This window comes from Strongyloides ratti (genome assembly GCF_001040885.1).
Source record: "Strongyloides ratti genome assembly S_ratti_ED321, chromosome : 2".
NCBI lineage: Eukaryota > Metazoa > Nematoda > Chromadorea > Rhabditida > Strongyloididae > Strongyloides > Strongyloides ratti.
The window spans coordinates 1,731,994-1,758,062 of record NC_037308.1 but is presented as its reverse complement, the minus strand read 5'-3'; the positions used below and the strand labels follow the sequence as shown (position 1 = coordinate 1,758,062).

Genomic DNA, 26,069 nt, shown 5'->3' with positions numbered 1-26,069 from the left:
CAACTACTATTCAATTTTCATTTAGGGTCTACGTTCAAACTTTTTTCATATCTTAATTAATTATTGAGATATAAAAAATGATGACAATAAATTAGGCGCGAAAAAATACCAGTCACTGTATCTCAAGAACGGTTGAAATTTAGAAAATTTTTTCAACGTAGACTATATCTTAAAAGTTAAAAGAAGCCCAGCGCATCTAGTCTCATGCTTCTAGGAGGTCATTTACCTGAGTTATGAGTTTCATACTTGAAACTTTTTCAAGATACATTTTCCACCATATCTTGAATTTAAGAAGTCGTATGAAGACGAGACTAGTCTCATTCGATTTCTCACAAAAAAACGATCTAGAATAAATGTTTTTATTTAAACTTTTTCAATTGCATGAATGAAGTCGGAATTTTTCTAAAAATATTCCCCACTTTCGCCTCTAACTTTGACTCCTCACAACTCCTCAAGTTTTGGTTTTGATATAGCCTTGATTATATTTAAAATTCTTCATTTTTCAAGGGCTATAAGAGGAATGCAATATCATTTCGAAATTCTAAAAAAAAGTTTTTTTTTGTGCTCATTCTGAAAGTCAAATTGAAAATATATAGACCAATTTTGAATTTTAAAAATTTTTGAAGATATTTTTTCAGAAACGTGTTTTTCTAGACTAACTTTTTAAGGGAAATCGAATGAAGCTAGTCTTGTAGTGATGTGATAAATTTTTGATGAGATATGGTAATTTTCATAACTATAAGAATTTAAGAAAAGTTTTTGTTTTTTGCTAAATATTACTTCAAAATGAAGATAAAAACAAACTGATTTTTAGATTCTACAACTAATCAGTTTCCATTAAAGGCCTTTTTTCAATATTCATTTATATTTTTAATCCTTAATACGATATAAAGAATGATTACAATAAATTAAGCGGATGAAAATATCAAGAATTGTTCTTAACTATGACAGAAAAAATAGAAATTGTTTTCAACATGAACAATAATTAAAAAATATAAAGATGTCTAACACATTTAACTTTAAAATTCTAAATACTCATTTACTTAAGCTATGTATTTGGTACAGCAAACATTTATTTTTTGAATGTAGTTGAATACAGGTAACTTAAAATATGGATACAGATGTTAACCCTTTTATTTGGTTAGCTAGTAGTTATGGAGTTATAGGGTACAAGTGACTTGTTTCATTTCATTTTTCATTTAGACCTAAGCTATGCGAAGTCCAAAAAATTTTTTTGTATTGCAATAGATTATAACAAAACTATATTGAATTTACTAAGTTTATATACATTTAAAATACATATAAAGAAAAACAAAACAACAACAATTTAAAGTTAAATATCTAAAACTTTCTACTTTTAACAACATTAATTCTAATTCCTCGAGCTTCTCCATCTTGTTTAGGTATCTCCCTTCTGACACCAGGACCATTAGATTTATTTCGGATAGAGGCTTTCTGAAATTGATGACGTCTTTTAACTCCAGGAGTTTTCTTTTTCTTTTTACTTGTTGGAACATAACCTTTATTGTCAATTATTGTCTGATCCAATCTTCTTTCAATAGGAGTTTCTACTACCTCATCATTATTATCAACGTCATCTTCTCTTCTTAAATCTCTAAGTACGTTTTCATCATATTCATCATCACTGTCTGTCATTAATTGATCATCTTCAGAATCATCCTTCTTACTAACATCTTCTGTATGATCTTCATCCAAATTATTTAAGATATCAATAATTTTCTCACAATTAGCTGAAGCAAGAGTTTCATACATATCTTTTAAATCATCTTTATTTCCTGTTTCATCATCTAATAAAGTTATTATTTCCTCTATCTCGGGAAATTGATCACATACAACATCCATAAAATTTTTTACAAATATAATTGTTTTTTTATCCTTATCTTCGATGACACTGGACATATTATTAGTTGTTCTGAACAATTCAAACATACTTAAACTTCGAACATACATAGATAAGTGGTAGCAATGGGAAAAAAGTTTATGTAATTGGCTTGTTGATGGAAATTTCTCAAGAAAATGATTGAATACTGGTTCTAGATTGTTAATATAATTTATCTATAAAGAATTTAAATTAAAAAAAAATAAATTTATATATAAACATACATGTTCCACATATTCCTTGGCATTTGATTTCATGTGTTCCAATGCTTCAAGAGATATATTGGAAAGATTCTCTGAATCAAGTTCAATTTTACTATTATCGTTTTCTAAAGTTTTAGTTAGAGGAGTAACACTAGCATTGTTTTTTAAATTTGATAAAGATTGTTTGGACTTAATACCTACTTCTTCATCTTCACTTTCCTCACTATCATAATCTGAAAAAATCATAATATTTTTAGATAAATTCTCAGCAGTTGTCCTTGATTCCATTAAATCGAGCTCCAAAGTTTCTGGAATCCTATCCTTGTATTCAGTTCTCTCAATAAGCTTAGTTTCATCTTCATCCTCGTCACCAGATAAATGAAAAACTGTTTCTACTTCTTGCTTATTTTTAGTTTTTCCAAGAGGCTTTCTTTGTCGTTTTGGAGGCATTTTCAAGGAAAATAATTAAAAAATATTATGATAAAAATATTAGTTGCCAGTGATTGACACTTTACCACATGTATTTATTTTTTTAAAAACGTTCGCTGTAGGAAATATATACATATCTTTTTACTACAGTATTATAGTAAGTTATCAAAAAATAACATAAAAGATAATAATTTACTACAAAAAAAAACAATATTTAACTAACATTGATGATATAATAAAACTGTTTTTTTATATGTATAAATATCTTAAATAAAGTATAAAATATTTTTATTTTTTTAAAAATCGACCTTCTATAATTATGAAACAATGGCATTGAACAAAATTATTTACATAAAACTTATTGTAAACATTTATTAAATAAATATTTTTAATTTCTTTAAAAAGATATCCTAAAAAAAATATTTATTCAATGTAAGGATAAAATATAAAAAAATTAAAAAAAGACAATTGTTTTTAATAATAACAATAATATAACATGTAACCATGTTATTTCAGCAATCTAAATTAAATATAATTTAAAATTATTACTATTACATTATGTAAACACTTAATTATTATAAAATAAGAAAAAGATTCAAAAAATTATCAAATCGTAAGTGAAAAAAATGTATTTCAATTTTGGTAGTCTTTTAATTATTCTTCTTATTATTCCAACAATAATAATTAATGGATTTACATATAATTATTGTATTAAAAGAATAAATGGTCAATTAAAATATGTCTATGAAGGTATGCATTTTAATTCAATTTCAGAAATGACAAACTTTATTTTCAAATATAAAGTTTATACAACTAAAGCAACAACCAAGGCAACAACATTATTACCATCTAAACGTATAAAAATTGATTCCAAAAAATTAAATGATTTGGTAAATTTATTTATATTTATATATATTTTATAATTTTTTTTTTATTAGTTTTTAAAACAAGTAAATAATAGGCGTAAAATTCATCAAGTCAAACCTTTAAAATTAGACGACAATGCCGTTAAAGCTGCTCAAAGATGGGCTGATGAATGTGCCAAAGAAAATAAAGAAAAATATGATTATAACAGAGATTACACAACTAGTTATCAATCATTCCCAATTAATGAATATAAAGATGCCATTAAAAAATGGTATGAAGAAGAAAAAAATCATGATTATACATATGATTACTATACAAATGCTTCAAAACATTTTGCTATGATTGTATGGAAAGAATTCACTGCTATGGGATGTGGTTTTGCACAAGGAGCACAAAAAGTTTTTGTTGTTTGCAAATTTGCACCTTTTAGAACAGGAGAAGGTGCTTTTAAAGCAAATGTTTTAAAACCAAAATCAAAGAAAAATTAATTAAAATTCATAATATTGAATTTGTTCATTAATATTTTTTTTTTTTATAAAAAATATAAATTTTTATCAATTTATTTGTGTTTTATAAAATAATGTTAATAATTTTTTATTTTAATTATAATACATTTTTTAAAAAGAGTGTGGTCGCCGGGAGTCGTGGCAGGCTCTTGTAAACCAGCTTCTAGGTGGCTTAGGATGAGGAAGGTCTGCCTGTCGGATTAACACTTGTCTGTCTGGTGTCGTTGACCGAGCGTCCGTGTCAAGCGTAGCGTCGATAGGCCATCAGTTGGGGAACCTCCTGATGACCGGTCGTAGTCAGTTCTCTGACTTATAAAGAGAGATGGATGGCTCAGGCCCGTGAGGGAGCAGGCAAAAGTCTCCGCGCTATGACAGTGACCGGATGGCGCACGCGAGGCGTTGGATTTCAAGTGCCGGCAGTATATGGTCTCACTCATTCTTTTGATATTTTTTGAAATATTATAAATATACACAGAGAAAAAAGTATTTTTTTTTATAATTTTTATTATATCATTTTGATAAAAAATATTATTTTAAATCTTTAATTTTTCTAAATAATAAATTTTTTGATTTTAAAACTTTTATTTCATAAAAAAATTGTTCTTATATATATAAATATAAAAAAAGTATTACTCAAAAAATAATATTATACTTTTTTTTGATAATAAAATTAGTTATTTTTTCTTTCTGTAAAAAATAAATTTACAATTAATGTAACCAAACATATAATATTTATAAATATTAATAATTATATAAATGATATTATTATAAAATACAAATAATTATAAATTTCAATTAAATAAAAGCTATATATTTATTTTTAAAAGACATTACTTATATAAAAAAAAAACATAATTTACCAAAAGTACAATTTATAAAAAAGCATTCAAAAATTATTTGTTTGATTCAGAAAGCTAAAAAAAAAAATTCATATTAAAGTTTATAGACAAGACTTCTTTGATCATAGTGATGTTCACTTTTTTTATAATAACCAACAATTGTCATGATTCCTTTTCCATCAACAGTAGCTGTAATACTATCCATATCAATATCTGATGGTATAGAATATTTTCTAACAAAACTTCTTGTAACAGTATCATTAGTATCTCGATCAACTTCATAATGTTTACCCTCAAGTTGAAGGGTATGATCATATTTAGTTATTTTGACGTCATTAGAATGAAAATGACTGGTATCGAGAATTATTTTAAAACCATCAGGAGTTGATAAAATAGTTCCCTCATCAACTAATCTTTCTGGTGATCCTGGTCTTCTTTCTGTTTTTTTAAATGTTTTCTAAAATATTAAAAAAAATAATTTTTTTTATATTATATATAAATTTAATAATAAAAACATACGAAAGATTTTGTTTTTGGATGATGTTCAGTATCAGATGAATCCTCAAAAAGAATTGTACCTTCAGAGATAGGTCTTGATGGTTGTTGTTTTGAGTAATGTGTTGTTACACCAACATTAGGTAATCCTGTTGGTTTTTTATAATATCCATTATATTCTTTAATATCTCCTTCATAATGTGGTTCTGGTGTTATTTCTCTTATAAATTCATCAGTTGTTTCAGTTTTTTTATAATGTCTTGTATATTCTTCCTCAATAACTTTTTTTGATGATGGGGATCTTTGACGATAATATTTTGTTGGTTCTTTTGTATAGTATGTTTTTCTTGGTTCATTAGTATAATAATTTGTTTTTGGTTCTTTAACTTGATGAATTGGGGTATCTCTAGTTGTATAAGTTATATCATGATCTTTTTCATATGATTTATATTGATTATTTTTATTTGGTATTATTGTATCCTGATGTGATTTATATTGTTTTACACTTCCTATTGATAATGGAATACTTTTTAATTCTTTACTTGGACTTAATTCATATTGTGTAGAATATTTTGTTGCATCATAAATACCATATTTATGTCCAGTTGTTTCTTTTTTATCAGTTGGAGAATATTTAGGATATACTTGATATGGTACAATAGATTGATCATCAGGTTTTTTTTCATAAATCTTTTGATTAGATTGAGATATAATATAATTTGATTTATGTGTATTATTATTTTGATCTAATTTTATTTGATTATTGTCTAAATTTCCATTTTGAACTTCTTCAATTTCATGAATAATTTTTCCATCTTTAAGTTTACTATATGTTAATTTTGATTTTGGTAATGCAGCATATTTTGATTCTCCAGTAAATTGTTGTGGTCCAGGTAATGGAATAACATCTGTAGCAGAAACTGGTGCTAAAGTTTGTGATACATTACTTTTATGTACAGGTGTTGATTTATAAACTTCTGGAAGAGGAAGTGGTGTTATAGATTGACGTACAGGTGTTGATTTTGTTATTTCAACTACTGGTGTAATAGAATCATGACGAGGTTCTTCAACTCTAATTTTTCTATGTTTTGGTTGTTGCTGTAAATAAGAATCAATAGGAATTTCTTGTGAATATTGTATAGGATAAGAAGGAGATTGTGATGAGTATGGTTGTTGAGAGATATATGATTTTTTATACTCATTTTGACTAGGTATTTGATGGTATTCTTTTTTTTGGGCAATATGTGGAATATAATAATGATGGGGTGATTGTGAATGGACTGGTGATTTAGATGGATATGATGATGTAGTATCATAATGATTTTGTGATATAGGAATATTATTATCATGATGTTTTTGTGAAACATTTGATATTGGTCTTTCTGGAATATGATAATAATGTTGTTCTTCAGTAGGTCTTCTTGTAGGAATATCTTTTGTATTACATTTTATTGGTCTATAAATTTGTGATGGTACTGGTGTTGTTGATCGACATTTATAATGTTTTGTATTATTTTGATTAATTGGACTTTTAGTTAAAGTATGACTAGGTACTTTATATTGTCCCTGTATATGTTCTGTTACTACTTTAATTGGAGGTTCTTGGGAAATTACTGGTGTTGTTGATTTAGATCTAGCAATAGGAGATTTATCAAATCTTTTAGTTAATATAACTTCTTGAGTAGGAATTGGTGTTGAAGGCTTTATTGGTTTACTTTCAAATGACTTTGATACTTGACATGGAGTTTTTGTTGAAATTTTATATTGTTCTGGTACTTGATATAAAGTTTTTGTAGTAACTTGATTTGGAATTTGTTGAGGAATTGGTGGAGAAGATGTTTTTGTTTTTTTAACCTCAACATGATTTGAAATTTGTTGTGGAACTTGACATGGTGTTTTTGATACTACTTTTGTTGGTATCTGAGAAATTTTTTTTGGTACCTGATCACAATAAATAATTCTATCATTACAGGTAACTTTTTGTGGTGTTTCACCTTTACTTGGAACAGGTGAATAGGAAGATGAACGATGTGAAGATATTGGACGTTTTTTTATAACTTGATCAGTAGGAGTATCTTGTGGAATAGAAGGTTGAGGTCTAATATGTTCATGAACAATTTTTGTAGGAACATCAACAATTTTTTTTTCAGGAATACCATATATCTTAGGTTGTTTAACTTGTGCTGGTTGTGGACATTGACAAATAAGTGTTGGTGATTCTCCTTTTCTTTCAATTGGAGAATAACTTTTTGATATAAATTTATTAATATGTTTGTAATTTTTTATAGGTGGAGGTGGTGGTGGTGAAGAAATAATTTTTTTTTCAACAGGTTGTTGATTAATAGTTTTTTGATTAGGATTATTATAAATAACATCACTTCTTCTATAATATTTTTGATCAGATGAGTTAGATGATGAAACAGAACTTCTGGATAATGATCTTTCTCTAGGAGCTGGAGTAACAACACGAGTATTATTATAATTATCTTCAATAAGTAAAACTTTTTCTTGTTGTTCTTTACCATCATAAATAATATCCTTATCAATAGTTATCTCACCAGTCTCAGAAAGGGATTTAGGTTTAGTTGGAAAATTAGGATCATGACATCTTATTTTATACTCTGATCTAGGTTGTAATGTAGTGTTAGTAGTGATAACAGGGCAATTTTTTGTGATTGGTGTTTTAATATTATGGACAGGATCAACAGTGAAAGTGTTAAAACCTTCTTTGCTTACATCTAAACGGGAGCTACCAGCTGAGTGCCATTGACGTGATTCATTAGTATAATAAGTTGTTGTTTCAAATGGTCTTCCAAGAGATTTTGATTGTCTTGGACGATACTGGCCCTAATAATAATTTTTAAATATTATACTTTTTTAATAAAAAAAAAACTTACAGTAGAATCCATGTAAAGTTCTTTTCTAGAATGACAGTATTCCTTGTCTTCAAAAAGTTTTGGGTGAGACATCATTAAAATGAAAGCGCAGGTAATTTATCTGAAAAAAAAAATTACTAAATAATTGAGATTTTTTAATAAAAAATTTAATATAAAATATATCCTAATAATAAGATTCATAAATAAACAGTAAAAATTTTTTTAGTAAAAATATTTTTTTAAATGAAACTAATATAAAGAAACTTAAATATTATCATTTATATATTTTCAATAATTAAAAAAAAAATATATACATTTATATATGTATAATAACTTTTGTTAATAATACAATGATATCATCTTTCTGCAATAGTATTTTTTTTTATACAAAAGCGGTATAAAGAAACATTTATTAGTAATAAAAAGATTTTTAAAAAAGATGTTTAATAAATGGTATGTAAAAATAGAAATAATAAAATTGTATACTATAAATATCAAAAATATATGAAAAATATTGCTGAAATAATTCCAAAAATGGTTGAATGAAAGAAAAATTTTCTATTTTTATATCCAAATTACATTTAGAAGAAAAGTAACGTTATTACTAATTCCCCGAAAATGTATATATGGTATACGCATACTTTTTAAAAACTTTCTATGTAAAAATTTTTTTTTTTACCTGTCTTCTGAAGAAAAAAGATACAAAACCATCGAAAAGAATTATTCATAACATTTTGATTTAAAAAATTTTTTATCCTTATAAAAAAAAAGGAAGAAAAGGTGGACTACCTAATTCTTGGAAGAAATTATTAATCATAAACGGTATTTGATACATTCTAAATAAAATTTTTGTCTCTCCATAGTTATCATTGATATGTACATGGAATCATGGTATGTTGCCTTTTGACGCATACCTCAATGTAACAGTTATATCAATGGTATTTTCATTTCAAAGTTTATATGTAAAATGATACATAATATATGTATATTTTTATAATCAAATACATTATACTTTTATACAATAAAACTTCTTATTTGTATACATATTTTTATTAATTATATTTTTAATGAAACATATATACCACCATTCAGAATTATAATATTTTTTAGATAAAAAAAAAAGTAAAATTTTGATTTATTGGAAAAAAAAATGTTGTATGAATATATATAAAGATATACCAAATACTATGTACATTTTTTTTTATAATATTTTAATTTTATAATTATAACAAAAAAAAATTTTAAAAATGTTTTGTTGTTGTATTTAAAGATTAATCATTTAACGGAATAATGATTCATTTATTAGCAATTTATTTCGTAAAAAATTTCTTTATCATTACGATAAATGAAATTTTAAATGTTTCATAGTTTCAATTTAGTCTTCTTATTTTAATTTAATTTTACAATTATTGAAAAATAAAAATTTATTTATCTTTTATCAATTGGAAACAATTTACTATAGAAATGTTTTTGCACTATTATTATGAAAGAACTTTTGAATAAATAAAATTATTTTATTGAGAGATTAATAATTATTATTATATATTGAAAATATTTATTTTAAAATTTATAATAATGTGTTATAAGTACATCAATTATATTTATAAATAAATATTATTTTTTCTACAGAAATTATGAACAGTAATAAAACACTTATTTTTAGATTGTAAAAATGAATCTAATTTAAATTTTCAAGCAATTAAAATATATAAATCAAAAATCAACTTTAGAAAGAAATAAACAAAATTGTTAAGATGATAATAATAAAATCTACTTATTTAAAATTCATAACAGACAGTCATATATGCAAATATATACGAACAAGAATTAATAATTTTTTGTCCTATCACTTTATCAATCTTGTTGATAAATCTGAAATTGTTTACTTATTACTCACTTTAATAAAAAATTAAAAAGCATATATTTTTTCAAATTTTATTTGTAAATGTTTATATCCTATTTTATAATTAGAATACTGTTCTTGATCTTTGACATCTTATGCTTCAAAGTTTTCTTTATCTTTCATTGAAACCACTTGTTAATTGTTTTATTTAGAAGAATGTTGCAAACGTTGTTTGAAAAATATTTGTTATAAGAACTCATTATAGAATCACATTTTCAATGATTTTTTTTTTAAAAATAATCTTACACAATTTTTAAAATTCTTCTAATTATTTATTTATATTTTTTATATGTGAACTGTTTAAAAGTAGTTTTATTTAATTTTATGATATTTGATTTCATCTATCTTGTCATTAAAAAATTTTTTTTATCCTTTTAATGTTAAAATAAAATTTTAAAAAATAGTTTTTTATTTTAAAGTTGCTTTTTTTTGGATAGATAATATATAATTTTATTCAAAAAATAAATATTTAAAAGTTGAATATACATAATTCTACTTTTTTAGAATTTCAAAAAAAAAAAAATTATTTTACTCTTTTAAAAAGTTTTCTATATTTATTTATAAAAGAATTATCACAAATTTTAAAACATTATTATAATTCAAAGGAAAAAAAAACTTGATGATAAAAGTTTTTTTCTATTTAGTTAAAAACACTTCAAATTACAACATACAATATATTTCAATATTTCAATTTTTATCGTTAATAAAAAAATTAATATTAAAATATTATAGAACAAAAATTGATTTTTTATAAAATGAAATGTGTTTTATTAAAAAGTAAAACTATGCGTTTTATTTATTTTTTATTAAATAGTATTCTTCTATTAAAACAAGCAAACAACAATTTTAATAATTATTTTTTGTTATAAATTTAGAACACAATTTCTACAAAATAAAATATACATGAATAATCCATTTTTTTTGTTTACATAAATATATATGAACAGAAAATAATTTAATGTTAATTTAATCATTTATAATGCTACCAAAATGTTTTTTAAAAAAATTATTTTCGTACATTTATTTTAAAAAACAAGTTTTGAAGTTCCTTTACAAATATCCTTAAATTTATAAATTAAATGTTATATAACATAATATAAAACTAATTTTTTTATTGTACTTCATTCTCCATAATTTTTATAAATATATACTTAGTTAATTTATTGTTGAAATTAAATTAATTAAACGGAAAAGAAAATAAATTAAAATAAATTGAATCTTACATTTATTTTTGTTAATTTGTAAAAAAAAATATAAGAACAAAGTAACAACTTTAATAAAATTTTAAATTATAATTTAAATTAAAATCAAAAAAATATTTCCATTTACTAGCACCCGCTAAAAAAAATTCCCATTGAAAATTTTAAATTATCTTTTTACTACTCAATAATATCATTAATTGCGGAGCATACTTTTTTTTTTTACACTTTTTCAACATATGTCATTGGAACTAAACCAACTATTCCATTCAATTCACCACGAATCCAGTCATCACTAATTTTTTCAATAATTTTAATAAGATCACCTGAACTAAAAGTTAGGTCTCCCTCAATAAGACTATTATATTCATATAATGCTTTTACATAATTATTACCATCATTTGATGGTACTATTACTTTACCACTACAAAATGGAATTGAATCAAGATTTTGTATATTTACATAAGAAATAGGAAATATTCCTATTACTTTTCCTAACTGCCCACGTAACCAATCATCATTAAGTCGTTCATGAATAACAATTATATCACCGGCAGAAAACTAAAATAATATAAAATATATAAATATATATATATAAATATTAATAATAAACATACTTTTAAATCACCTTCAATACCACTATCATAATCATATATAGCTGTACAAAGAATAACATTATTACTAGTCTTATTATTATCACCAGATTTCCCAGATGTATCAAAATTTTTTGGTGATAATGAAGATGATGAACCATATCCAGATGAATAGTAGGGACTTTCTGATGTTGTAACTGGTGCTAATGGTAATTTTATTTGTAAATAATTAAGTGGAATAATACCAGTAACACCTGTTCTATAATTTTTTCCCTCAACCCAATATTCATCTATTTCTTTTATAAGTATTATTATATCATTAACCTCACATGGTATTTCATCAAAATGATTAGGTTTATATGGATATATAGCTATAGCATATGGTTCTGTTAAATGAATATCTGGTGAATTACGTAAATTTTTTTCTAATGCTGCAAGACCAGGACCATATTTTTTTGATGGACAGTATGGATTAAATTCTTCTTGTAATGTTGTATGATAATCATTATGTTGTTCCTGATAATATAAATTTTGATGTTGTTGATCATAACAATCTAAATCACTAGAATATGATAATGATGTACCAAGATCATTTTTCTTTTTTGGTGGTGGTGGTCTATTTGGTGCAATTTTTTTATTTTGTCCAACCTCACCAAATAATATATCATCTATTGTTAATGAGGTGGTATCTTTTTTTGTAAGCATACTATTATTAGTATTTTGATTTTGAGAAAAAATATTAGAATTAATATTGTTAATATTTGTATAATTAAATGGATCTAATGGTTCTGGTGTTATTGAATGATTATAATTATTAGCCGTAACATTTGTAGATTTTAAACTGGACTTTAAAGAGTTTTTAGTATTAGATGAAATAATAGCTGGTGACTTATCAAAATGTTTGATAATATCAGCTAATTGTTGTTTAAATTTATCGTCTTTCGCCACTTTTTCTCCTCCATTAATACTTGTAGTTGTATTATTACTAGTCATAGTAACAGACTCTCGAACCTGACTATTCTGAACACTAGGTATAACAGCTTTTTGGACAATAGGTGATTTTATTGCATTTGTAAGTGTTGTTCTAGTTTGTGGCTGTGATAAATTATTAAAAAGCATCTTAGCATTGTTAAAACTATTACTGACAGGTCGATTTCTAAAACCAGGAGAAATTGCAGAACCCCTGTCATTCTTTGGTTTAGGTGCTATTGGTGGCGGTGGTAACATAATTCTAAAAAAATTTTTAAATACTAAAAAATATTCATTGATAAAAAGGTTATTTATTTTTTTTTTAAAAAAATATATATGTATATATTGATAACGACAATATATATATATATATAAAAAACGTAAAAAGCAGAAATATAAAACCATAGAGATATAATATATATAAATAAATTACGATGATGATACATCAAAATGTGAATACGCTACATGTTTATATATGATATATAATATTATATAAACTTTTTGATAAGCTACATATATATTATCAGAAAATGGAAAAGAAAAATTGATAACAAAATAATAATCTATGATATTTTGTTTATATGGTGATTTAAGCATGTGATGAGAATGACAGAAAAATATCATCTTCTCTATGATTATAGTTATATGGCAAAATGGTAAAAAAGAATTGTTTGTTTAAAGTAATAATAATATATTTTAATAATTTTATGATACATATTGTTACATATATATATATATAAAGAAACAAATTATTTAAAAGTACACAAATATTAGTAATTTTTTTTAATTAATATATCAAAAAAAAAAAAGAAAGTTTTTTAAATAATTTATTTTTACCCTATTCTTTAGCCGATCACAAATATATATATATAAATATAATAAGTATGATCACGCAGAAGAAAATAAAGAATATATACACATATGTATACTTAGATATATATATATATATAAATAAATGTGAATATAATGGTACTTTAAAAGTTTTACGGAAATACTAACACATTGTCATTCATGTGTAGAATATGTGGATTAAAATTAAATTATATATTTGCTTTAAGAAAATTGTTAATCAATGAAAAATATTAAACTTCTAAATTTAATTATAGATATATAATATTTAATAAGGTTTTGTGATCTAGTTTCAAGAGACTGCAACTATAAATGTTTTTAAATATCTTACACAGCCTTTTGAAAAAAAAAAAAAAAATCTTTAAAACTATGATTACATTTTGTAATCCTTCTATGCAGCTAAGTAGAAAATTACACACAACTTTTATTTTTTTTTTTTTTCTATCAAAGAAAAAAAAATTATTACGAAATAATATTATTTCTGGTTGTCATTAAAAATAGTGGACACCTTTATGCCTCATCAAGAATATATTTATTTCACTGATAAAATTATTTTTATATATATATATTTTTTTATGGTTTTGATTACTTTTTATATCAGTAAAATGTTTATATATAAAGAATTATAACCCATCATTTTAACACCACTCCTTGGGTATCTCTTAGTGTATCATATTTTTAAACAATTATAATTTATTTTTTTAAATAATTGCTTTTTTACAAACTAAATATACTATAAAAAAAATAGTTTGTAACCTTTCTTTTTAATTTTTGCAACACATTATTTATTTATTAAACAATATTCTTTTTTTTTATAAAATAAAATCTTTTATTATAAAAGTTTACCTACTTAGTTAAATCAAAAAATGGATACCATACATATGTTATTTTAACTTATAACTGATCAACAATCTCATTGTTAAAAACTTTTTATTAATCAATAGAATCTTTGTATATTGCTATAACTATCTCAATCAAATAATATAATCTCTCTATACTTTTTATATATACATTTTTTATAAAAATGTAATAGTAAACGACACCATAATCAATGGTAGTTTATATGCTTTATAATATTTTTTTAAAAAAAGTAATAAAATATTTCTTTTATATATTATAAATGTTTTATTTTTTTATCATTTTAATTTTTATATCTTGATTGTGACTTTATATATAAACATCAAAAAAAAAATTTAAGATATTAAATATTTTATTAATAATATAAACTAACAAAAGAGTTATATTTTGACTATCAAGATTAATAAGATGATAAAACAATCAAGTTATTGATAAAAAAAAACATGTTAATCTATCAATACTAAAAAAAAAACAAGTCAAGTGTCCTTCAACTAATAAAGCTAATAAAATTTTAAAATGGCGAATTTTAAAAATTAGCTGTAAAAATGTTATAAGAAAAAAAAAAGCTATTTTTCAAATGTAAAAACAATGGCATATCAAAGTGAATTTGATAAAATATTAAAATATATAACTTTTTAAAAATGAAAAAATAGAAAAAAATTCTAACAAAATATTTCAACTATGAAAATAATAAAAGGTTAAATCTGAATGACTTTTTTTAAAATAAATAATAATAAAATTTTTAAATGTGATTCAGATTGCTATATAATTTTAAAATTATCAAATTGTTTTTTACATTAAAAACTTTTTAAAAATTAAAAATATTGTTATCAAATTTTTTTATAAAATATAATATTAATTTAAAAAAAATATGATGTATATGTAAAAGGATACCAAATATAAAATTGCCTTGGTAAAATAATTTATTGAAATTACAATCGACGTCATTGTCGAGAAAAATGTTTTTTTTTTTTTTTCTGAAATTGAATAAAAACATATTTTGTTTTTGAAACTTTTTGTATTAAATTTTTATCTATGTTTTTTTACAAATTATTTTTATTTATTTAAAAGAATATTATTTTTTAAATACATAGTATTATTCAAAATGAAATTTGTATTTACCATTATTTCATATATTAAATAACAACATTTTCTTTTTCATTTTTATTTTAAATAATAGATCATTCAAAATTCTAAGTTTAACTTCATATAATTATTTTTCAACAAATATTAATTATGCACTTTTTGTTATCAGGGCATTATTTTTATCTTAAAAAAATTTATTTAAAATTAAAAAAAAAAAAAATCTTAAAAGCTTATAATTCATTGATATATATATATATTAGAAATATTTTTATTATAATTAATCAAATGATATTATAATTTATTTATGGTGCACAACGACCAACAAATCTTGGATATAAACAAATATCTCTTATATGATATGTATTAGTAAGCCAACAGATAAATCTTTCCAATCCAAGTCCATAACCACCATGTGGGCAACCACCATATTTTCTTTGATCTGTATACCAATAATAAGGTTTTGGATCAAGTCCAGCATTTTTAAAAGCATTCATAAGATCATCCTCCTTCCAAAGACGCATTGAACCTCCAACAATTTCACCAACATTTGGCATTAATAAATCAACTGATTCTGTTAAACTTGGATCATCTTCACAACGTGACATGTAGAAAGCTTTAATACCTGCTGGGAAACGATTTAATAAAATTGGTTTACCAATACTATCAGTCATAAATCTTTCTGGTGCCTCTGGAATATCTTCACCAAATTCAAATAATTCACCATTTTCATTTTTAACATCATGATCTCTTAACCATTGTATAGCATCTTTATATGTCATTCTAAGGAATGGTCTTTTAGGTTGAACAAATGATGGATTCATAGATAATATATCTTCTTTTATTTTTGGATCTTTCATTAATCTATCAACAGTATCACAAACTAAATTTTCTATTCTATCCATTAATTCATCAAATGTTATAAAAGCACATTCTGCTTCAACATGAGCATACTCAGCTAAATGTCTACGTGTTCTAGATTTTTCAGCTCTATAAGATTGTGCTATACAATAAACATCTCCTAGTGATGAGTAACATGTTTCAAGATATAATTGTGATGATTGAGTAAGATATGATGGTTCACCAAAATAATCTAAAGCAAAAAGTGTTGATCCACCTTCAACTTGTGTTTGAACAAGTGTTGGTGGAAAAATTTCTGTATAATGATAATCATTAAAATGTTCCCTCATAGCTCTTGTTATAGATGCACGAAGTTTTAATAATTTTGAGGTATTTTCTCCACGAATTACAAGATGTCTATTATCTAATTTAATTTCAACACCTGCCTCTTCATTAAGAACATTATCTATACCACCTGGTGGAGCAGTACATATAAGTCTCCAGTAATCTGCTGTTAATTCAACTCCTCCTGGAGCTATTTTTCCATCAGGAAGTTTTCTTAATGTACCATATATTTCAACAGATGATTCTGTTGTAAGAGTTAAAGCTTCATATGTATGACATAATTTATCTGTCATAACAACTTGTAAATATCCTGTTCCATCACGAATAGTTAAAAATATAAGATTTTTTCCTTGTTGTCTTAATCTATGAACCCATCCTTTAATAATAATTCTTTTATCAATAAAAGAAGTTATATCTCTTAATTTAACAAAAGTAGCTTTAGGTAAACTTTCATCTAAAACTAATTTTATTTTTTTAGCTTCTTCAATATTTTTTTCAGCTGCTAATGCATCATTTTTCTTTTTTTCATTAGCTTTTGCTAATTTTTTTTGTTCCTGTTCAAAACGTCCCTTAGTTTTTTTAAGAGCTGTCTTTGATGCAGGTTCATAACTTTTTACACCATCTTTTTCAACTTCAACCATAAAATTTCCTTCTGATGAGTTAACAATCATCATAGCTTTAAGAAGTGTTGATAATGGTTTTTCAATTGAACCATCACCATTGTCATCTGAGCCCGTTGTAGGTGAAATAAATAATTGAGTTGAAGTCATTATATTTATATCTATAAATACTTTAATTATATTTAAATAAATGATAAGGTAAAACTATATTTAAGTAAATGATAAAGTAAAATAATATTTTAAAATAAATAAATATTTTAATCTAAAAATTTATTATATATAAAAGAATTATAAATTTTAATTCATTTATTCAAAGAAATTATTTATTAAAATTTCTAAAAGATTTTAATAATAAATATAATATTACTTTACATACTAATTGAGTTCAAATACTATAAAATGAGGCTACCAACAATTATTTCTTGGTATTATACGTCCACAGACATTCTTTATAAGAAACGCCAAAATGATTAAAGCTAATATAAACAGATATTTTAAAAATATTTATCTATGATAAAACACCATAAAAGTATCTAGTCTTTTTATATTTTATTTGTAAAATAAGAAATAAAATATACATAGAACAATATGTCATTGTATATATATATGTATTTTATTTCTTATCTTTTCTTATTTTTTTTTTTAAAAAAACAGAAGTAAAAAATAAATTATATTATATACTTTTTATTTTAGATATATAAATTTTATAAAAAATTAATAAAGTTTCTTATGTAATATATGAATAAAGAAACACCTTCTAAGGTGGAAAAATATATTTATTAAAACTTTTTCTATTCATATACAAAAAAAAAATTATTATTTTATTCTTATAGAAAATAATAAAAAAATCTGATATTAACCTAAATGTTAATATTTATATACATCAAATGATATTTATACATATTTAATCTATATTTTTATTCTATAGTTAGTAAAAGTAGATTTATTAATGAAGAAATATAACATAATATATATTATTTTATATATTTGAAAACAAATTTTTTTAAATGGCTAATACCTATTTCTATCCAGACTATTATAATATAAGTAAAACTGAAGAAGATACATGGTATTCTGATGATAATATTTCCGGTGAGAAGGAATATTATTATAAAAATTATATGAAAAAACAAAAGTTTATTGGAAAAGTTGAGGATGATGATTGTGATGGAATAGATGATTTTTTAAAAATATGTTCTATTTTTTTAAAAAATACTTGTAAATTAACTAAAATAGCTGTATTTTTTGTATTTTTTATTATTTTTATCATATTTCTACATAATACAGTTAGTAATAAATTTAGTAAGGATATTGATTATTATGATAGTGATATTAACAATGATAACTCAACAGAGTAAGTTTTAAAACTTTTTTTGTTATATTATTATTATTTTTTTTTCTTTCTAGAGCAATAAATATACTACAACATTTATGTAATGATTATAAAAGTAATATTTTAACAGGTGATATTTGTAGTGAGTTATGTAACATTTTTTCTCTATCAAATTCAATCAAATATGAATTTGGAAAAAATAAACATATAATATTTTTAACCTTAAATACAACAACTCGAATTTTTAAAACATCAAAAAAATATTTTTATCAATATAAATCATTAGAAAATAATATTAAAAATGAAGATTTTATTAGATTAATTTTAGAAATAATTAATAATCATACAATGTTAGGATTTCCATTATCTTATTCAAATCATATTATAAATATGATTTATCCACCATACAAAAATAGAAGTGATAAAATTTTAACAGATTCTGAAAGGCAAACAATTTGGAGATTAATTCAACAACCAGAATATATAAATTATAAAATTTTAAAATTATCACGTGTCTTCCCAACAATTGTTTCATCCTGTGGTCATTTATATGAAGTTGAAAATGTAGTTCCATTTAAAATGAAGACATATTATATGACATTAAAAAATAAAATTCTTATACATTTAATGGGTACAGCAAAATTATTTTATGAATTTCTTAATGAACCACTTGAATGGTGTGATGTAAAATTTAATAATTTGGGACTTTCACAAAATTATGGAAAAAGATTTTTAATTTTGGATGCTGATAAATTATATACAAAAAGTAAATTAGAAAATATTTTTGGAAATTTATCATGTTCAAGTGACAATGATTGTTCTTTGGGTGATTGTTTATCAAAATGTAATAATATAACAAATACTTGTTATAATCAAAGAATAAATGAAAATTTAGATATTTTTTGTAATAAACTTATTACACCATTATATGGAAGATATTTTAATAAGAATAATAAATTTTTAATGGCTTGTTTTGGAACTGGTGGAGATAAATTAAAACGGCTTAATGAATTAAGACTTGCTTGGGCTTGGAATTTACCTGATGTTTAAAATAGTTTTAATTTATTATTACAATAAAATATGGGTATCAAATTTTTTTTTAATGTAGTATAAATGTGATTTAATAAAAGTAAAATTTAATTATTAAAAGTTTCTATCTATTTTTTAATTTGTAAATCAAAAAAAAATATATATATATCATTTATTTTGTAAATTTTTAAAGGAAAATTTTATTAAATTTCTCATTATCAATTGATGTTTTTGGTGCTGTTGTAATAACAGTATTTCCATTTAATTGAATAATACTTTGTCTAGTAACATTAGAATTACAAACTGATAACCTCCTTGAATCTCTTCTTTTTTGTGGTGTTAATGCTAAACGTAAACGTTTAGATAATGCTCCTGGTGTTTTTATAATTAAAATTAAACCATAAACTGGAATAGCTAAAACTGATAACATTCTAATTCCCCATCCAAGATAGACAGACCATTGTGGATAGGTATAATCACCATCAACCATTGGTTTAAAATTAGTATTATAGACAGCCAATGAAAAGATAATTCCAATAAAGACAGGACAACAAATCCAACAAGTTCTCCAATATCTTCCTGGATAAAAACCTAACATTTCTCTGACATTTTCTGAAAATTTATTTATTCCATAAAACCAACAAACGACTATCATTTCCATCATTACTATAAAAAGAACAGACAGTGAAACACCATAACCATCCAGAAATGGAATAACAAAACTACCACCATAAGTTACGGTAGGCAGAGAACCAATAAAAAATAAAAATATTACTACTCCCACAAATAGTTCTCTTCTACGACCAATAAAATGTGGAAATTCATCACAAAATCCTGTTATAAATGCTTCAATACCAGCAAACTAAAAAAAAAAATAATATCAAATAAACAAAAAAAATAAGTAAATAATGATATTAAAAAATATTAACTAATAAAAAAACAAAACTTACTGTAGAATCAATTCCAAGAGTTATAAGCATTACAAAAAAAATAAAACTCCATAAATTGGAATAACTCATAGTTGCAAGTGCCTGTGGATAAACAATAAAGATAAGTGATGATTCTCCGGCACCAACAACCTCTGAAACTGGGGTATTTGTTATTTCACTCATATAACCTAATGTTGAAAATATAACAAAACCAGAAAAAAATGATGTTAGACAATTAATGATAGACGTTACAATAGCATCACGATAACAATTATTATGAAAATCATTATAAGATGATAATGCTAATAAGACACCAAAACCAGGTCCAAGTGAAAAAAATATTTGTGTAGCAGCAGCAGTCCAAACTTCAGGATCTTGTAATGTTGTAAAATTTGGTGTTAAGTAATATTTTATTCCTTTTGATGCTCCAGGTAATGTTATACCTCTAATAAGAAGAATAAATAAAACAATATAAGGAGCTGTAGCTGTTATCCAAACAAATTTACCACTACTTTTAGGTCCTTTCCATAAAGCAAAATAAACTGTAAAAAAGACAACTGCTAAACATCCAGCTAATTCAATTTTAATACCATTTAAATCATCAAAACCTGATGATTTATGTGATTCCAAAACATTATAAATATAATATTCTTGTGATGCAGTTCTATGAAAAGTTGTTATATTTTTATTAATACTATCAATTGTCATTGTATCATCTCTACATAATGGTGTATTCCATGAATTACCACATCTTTTCCATGGAACTTCTAATGATGTAATTGAAGCAAAAGTAAAATATACAGCTTGAGCTATAATAGCATTATAAAAACATGCCATAATTGTTGATATTATACATATTCCATATCCAATACCTTTAAAAAGTGGACATAAACCTTTCCAAATTGATATACATCCAGAACGATGATATTGACCAAGAAGAAGTTCTAAGTAAAACATTGGTAAACCACCAACAAGGAGCATTATTAAATATGGTATTAAAAAAGCTCCACCTCCATATTTGTAACAAATAGAAGGAAATCTCCATATATTTCCTAAATCAACAGCATAACCTATTACAGCAAGAAGGAATTCCATTTTATTATTCCATTGTTCACGAGGTAAAAGTAAAGAATGCCTTCGAGATCCACCTGTTATTGATGATTGTGGAGGTTTTAATGAATTATTATTAGTACTATAAACTGAAGTTGTGTCATGTTTTGTTGTCCTTATTGAACCATCTTCATTTGATAATTTTTCTATAAAAATTATTAAAAAAAATATATATAAACATACCATCAAGTGATTGGTAACCTTCACTTCTAGCACTATTATTAATACAAGAACCATCAACAGTTAGAGACATATCAGTAACAAATTTAGGTGTTTTATTTTTTCTCTTACTTTTTGATGAATTCTGGTAATCAGAAGATGTACCTTAATAGAATGAAATATAAAAAAAAATTAAATTTTAATAGAATTTAAAATAAAAAAAAAATAGATAAAGAAAGCATTTTAAAAAGTTGGTACTTTAAAAATATAAAAATAGTTTTATCATCTTTTATTCATCCTTTATCTTCTTCATCTTTTTTTTTTTTTTTTGAATACCAACTTTTTATGATGAAGAAAAGATTTATATATATTTTTATATTTTGAGAGTGAGAAACAATTACAAAGAATCTTTTTTTCACATTTTCATAAACCAACTATTACTTCTCTCATGGTAAATAGATGAATGAATATGTATGGAAAAAAGAGATGTTTGTATTAATTAACTTGTACAAACCCTTGAAACAATTTGAATATTAGCATTATACATATATATATATACATATATATGTATTTTGAGACTCTCTCTTATCTTTCATTTTAATACTTCTCCTTTTTCTAGGTACAATGGCAATTTTGTGGAATAAAAAATTACCACTCCAGAATAGTAGATGATCTGTGTTATGGTTAGATATATAAATATATTAGAATACATCTGTTTGCCTGCCTTTTTGGTAATTGAAAACCTCAAGCATTCAGAAATGGTAGAAGAAGGCATTAATAAAAAAAAAAAGAAAGTAAAATATAATATACCTCTACATATAGATATCAGTATCAGTAGTAACAAATAGATATATAAATATATATCAACCTCATTTATTTTTTAAAAATATTCATTCTAATACAGAAATAGTATCTATATTATTTATAGTTCTAAAATCTTATTTAAATTGAGTTTGTTTTTTTTTTTTTTTAAATTTTATTTTTCATAAAAGAAGTTGAATTTGTATATTAAATGAATGATATTCATTAACAAATATATATATATTTTAAAAGATTAAAAAGATTTTTGTATCATTTTATTTTTTGATTAAATTAAAAATTTTGAAAAAAAAAAGAAATTTCCTGTTAACAAAAGATATTAAATATGGGGTTGTTAAAATTTTTAATAAAAGGAAATTGGAGAAAAATTATGTATGATTAATTATTTACCGAAAATTATATGCATACATTTTAGTTATATAAATAAAAAAGTATTAGTAATTTAAAAAAAAGAACATTATTAATATAAAAAGAATTAAAAAAAAAAAGTTTATATGAGTATAAAAAATATACCTGATGATTGTGTTTTTCTGGACCTTTTAATAGAAACCCAACGGAGCATTATATTTTTGATAATTTTATAAAAAAAAAAAAATTTTCTTTACAGTTTAATGGTATAATAATTTACCAATTCTGAAAAAAGTGAATTTTATATAAGTATATAAATTTTTGTAATAAAAAAAAGTTTGGTAAATATTATTTAAAAATATATTAATAATATATAACATTTATAAAATATTTTTATTTTTAAATCTTTATAAAATAAAAATATATACAAAAAGTTATCTTGTTTAAGTTTTGATGATATCAAAAACTTTTGAAAATTATAAAATTATTTTTAAAATGTTTTTTATTGATATTATTAATACAAAAGAATAATTTCTTCCCATAATATTAGAGAGATATTTTAAGAGATAAACTTTCGAAGTAGAATTTAAGTATATATTTAAAGGAATTATAGAAATACTTTTAATATAAATATTATGAGAGATTCTGGATGGTATATATTATCATATGATAAATATTCTTAAAAAAAAAATCAAGAAATGAATTTTTAGTTTAATGTCAATATTTTTTAATATTTATTTTTAAGTTATATATATATTTTATCGTCTAAAAATATATTCTTATATTTTATTTTATCTTTTTTAATAAAATATTATTATAATTTAAAGGTAAATTGGTATTTAAATAAAATAAGTTTGATAAATTTTAAAATTTAAAACTTATAAATAAAACGATACTTTAAAAGTTACCTATAATAGCTTATCTTAAAAATTTAAAAATAAAAAGTAAAAGAAAATAAGGAGAAGCGTGTGATTTTTCTCTCATTAATAGATCATTTAAAAATCATTACCAATATTGGTAACAAAACTTATATAAATAGTAAATATTGAAATTATTAATTAAATACTTTAAAGTGTGTGTGAATTTTCACAAGACTAATGAAACTTATATATTAGATGAAAAAAATTAAAAATTACTTATCATCCTCTGAAAAATAAATAAATAAATAAATATGATATATATATTTATACATTTTAACATAATTTGTGAGATTTTTTTAATAAAAGTAATAAAGTATTCCAAATTAGTAGTCACATTTTAATTTTATTCTTTGAAAAAAAAAAAGTTATATTTCTTGAAATTTAAAATTATATATATATATATTTTTAATATGTTGGAATAAAAAAAAATTGAAAATAATTATATGTTTTATGCTTCCATTCAAAATTTTTTTGATAATTAAAAAAAGAAACTATGAAATAAATGGCACTATATTTCTTAATTCATTAAAAATATTTCTTCTTAAAAAATTTCTATTTTTTTCTTCTTTTATTTTATTTAATAAAAATACTTTTATTGATGGTAATTTAAAAAAATATGCTTGATTCTTTAAATGGTAATATAATTTGATGATGATAAAAATTTTTTTTTTATTTTATCTATTAATAAAAGTTAATGGATTATTTTAAAATGGTTAAGCCATTGATGTATAGTTTTTATTCCAATATATATTCCATTTTTATTTTTTTTTTCTAAAGAATTTAAAAATATTCACAAAAATTAATTTGTATATAAGATTAATTATATTTTAAAAGAACACTGTCATTTTTGCAAAAAAAAAAAGAAAAGAAATTATTTTTGTATTACCACATGATTTAAGGAAATATCCATTTATTTCCAATGAGAAAAAAAATATAGTTAAGGGGTTAAAAACCAATAATACTATTTCGTCATAACAAAGCTTTTCCTTTGATCGTTCAGCTTATGAAAAAATATCTTATTATTCATATAGCTAAATAACCAAAGAAAAAGCAAGGATGATTTACTATAGTATAAAAAATTAAAATAGAAAAAATAATATAATTATATAAATATATATATATATATAATTAACAAATTAATTATAATAATAACATCCTCAACTTTGTCTTATTTTTGATACTGAAACATAAATGAAGGGTTAAACATATTTAAATATATTTAAATAATAGAAGTAGGGTGTAAAAGTTGTTGTACATAGGTACACATATATTTTACTAGTATCCACCCCCTTTTTTTTTTTTTCTTCTTTTTATAATACATAAAAACCTTCAAAATTTTTTAGTACTCCTCTCTCATTAACACATAGAAAAGATAATAATAAATATCTTTTTTTTCTATCTCAAACAATGATCCTATAAAAAGAGAAAAATAATAGAAAAAAATTGCCTTTGTTTCAAAAATGTGATATTCTTTGTGTTAAAAGATAGTAAAATAACAAAAACTATTTAAATCAACATCATGGTTAATATATATATATATATATATTTTGATAAATATTTTTATACTTTACTATTAACCTTTTTTATAGTTAAATGAATAAGAGAGAGAGAGAGAGAGATAGATAGAAACACAAAAAAGATAGATGAAATAATGATAAATGATGAAATAAAATAATATTTTTAAAAAGGAAAAGACCTACTGGATTGGTATATTTAAATTATTATAACAAAGAAAAGACTGATCATCATATGATATAAAGGATTCTTTATTGTTAATATATATTATATATAATAGAAACACCATATACTCCTCAAATTGATATACAATATATATTTATTGGAGGAAGAATAAAAACTATAAAACTTTTAAAAATGTTATTAAAATTATTTATATTAAATGATATATAAATGTTGTATAAAACTAATAGAAAGGATAATAACAATAAATTTTCTTTGTTCTAATATACAAAGTGATAAGTACATATATATATATTATATATTCCTTAAAAATAAATGTAAAATAAAATCTTTTTTTTTTTTTTCTAGTG

At 22.5% G+C, this 26,069-nt stretch overlaps 7 protein-coding genes across 7 annotated transcripts; 2 read left to right on the top strand and 5 right to left on the bottom strand.

The window, feature by feature from the left end:
* Positions 1-1,341: 1,341 nt before the first annotated feature.
* Positions 1,342-2,553, bottom strand: SRAE_2000052600 (Sas10 C-terminal domain-containing protein; the record flags this gene model as incomplete). Its single annotated transcript, XM_024651367.1, has 3 exons — positions 1,342-1,933; positions 1,970-2,076; positions 2,125-2,553. The coding sequence occupies 3 exons, from the start codon at positions 2,551-2,553 to the stop codon at positions 1,342-1,344; spliced, it is 1,128 nt and encodes a 375-aa protein (XP_024505051.1).
* A 605-nt stretch (positions 2,554-3,158) lies between these two features.
* On the top strand, positions 3,159-3,887 carry SRAE_2000052500 (CAP domain-containing protein; the record flags this gene model as incomplete). The annotated part of the gene is made up of 3 exons (XM_024651366.1): positions 3,159-3,282; positions 3,337-3,422; positions 3,471-3,887. The coding sequence occupies 3 exons, from the start codon at positions 3,159-3,161 to the stop codon at positions 3,885-3,887; spliced, it is 627 nt and encodes a 208-aa protein (XP_024505050.1).
* A 951-nt stretch (positions 3,888-4,838) lies between these two features.
* On the bottom strand, positions 4,839-8,211 carry SRAE_2000052400 (Alpha crystallin/Hsp20 domain and HSP20-like chaperone domain-containing protein; the record flags this gene model as incomplete). The annotated part of the gene is made up of 3 exons (XM_024651365.1): positions 4,839-5,201; positions 5,264-8,086; positions 8,137-8,211. The coding sequence occupies 3 exons, from the start codon at positions 8,209-8,211 to the stop codon at positions 4,839-4,841; spliced, it is 3,261 nt and encodes a 1,086-aa protein (XP_024505049.1).
* A 3,228-nt stretch (positions 8,212-11,439) lies between these two features.
* SRAE_2000052300 (LD44138p) lies at positions 11,440-13,037 on the bottom strand (the record flags this gene model as incomplete). Its single annotated transcript, XM_024651364.1, has 2 exons — positions 11,440-11,778; positions 11,835-13,037. The coding sequence occupies 2 exons, from the start codon at positions 13,035-13,037 to the stop codon at positions 11,440-11,442; spliced, it is 1,542 nt and encodes a 513-aa protein (XP_024505048.1).
* Positions 13,038-15,874: 2,837 nt separating this feature from the next.
* On the bottom strand, positions 15,875-17,524 carry SRAE_2000052200 (Asparaginyl-tRNA synthetase; the record flags this gene model as incomplete). Its single annotated transcript, XM_024651361.1, has 1 exon — positions 15,875-17,524. The coding sequence occupies one exon, from the start codon at positions 17,522-17,524 to the stop codon at positions 15,875-15,877; it is 1,650 nt and encodes a 549-aa protein (XP_024505047.1).
* An 857-nt stretch (positions 17,525-18,381) lies between these two features.
* SRAE_2000052100 (Protein FAM69C) lies at positions 18,382-19,757 on the top strand (the record flags this gene model as incomplete). The annotated part of the gene is made up of 3 exons (XM_024651360.1): positions 18,382-18,592; positions 18,662-18,728; positions 18,782-19,757. The coding sequence occupies 3 exons, from the start codon at positions 18,382-18,384 to the stop codon at positions 19,755-19,757; spliced, it is 1,254 nt and encodes a 417-aa protein (XP_024505046.1).
* Positions 19,758-19,923: 166 nt separating this feature from the next.
* SRAE_2000052000 (Transporter) lies at positions 19,924-23,315 on the bottom strand (the record flags this gene model as incomplete). Its single annotated transcript, XM_024651359.1, has 4 exons — positions 19,924-20,598; positions 20,687-21,921; positions 21,959-22,099; positions 23,267-23,315. The coding sequence occupies 4 exons, from the start codon at positions 23,313-23,315 to the stop codon at positions 19,924-19,926; spliced, it is 2,100 nt and encodes a 699-aa protein (XP_024505045.1).
* Between the last annotated feature and the right edge of the window lie 2,754 nt (positions 23,316-26,069).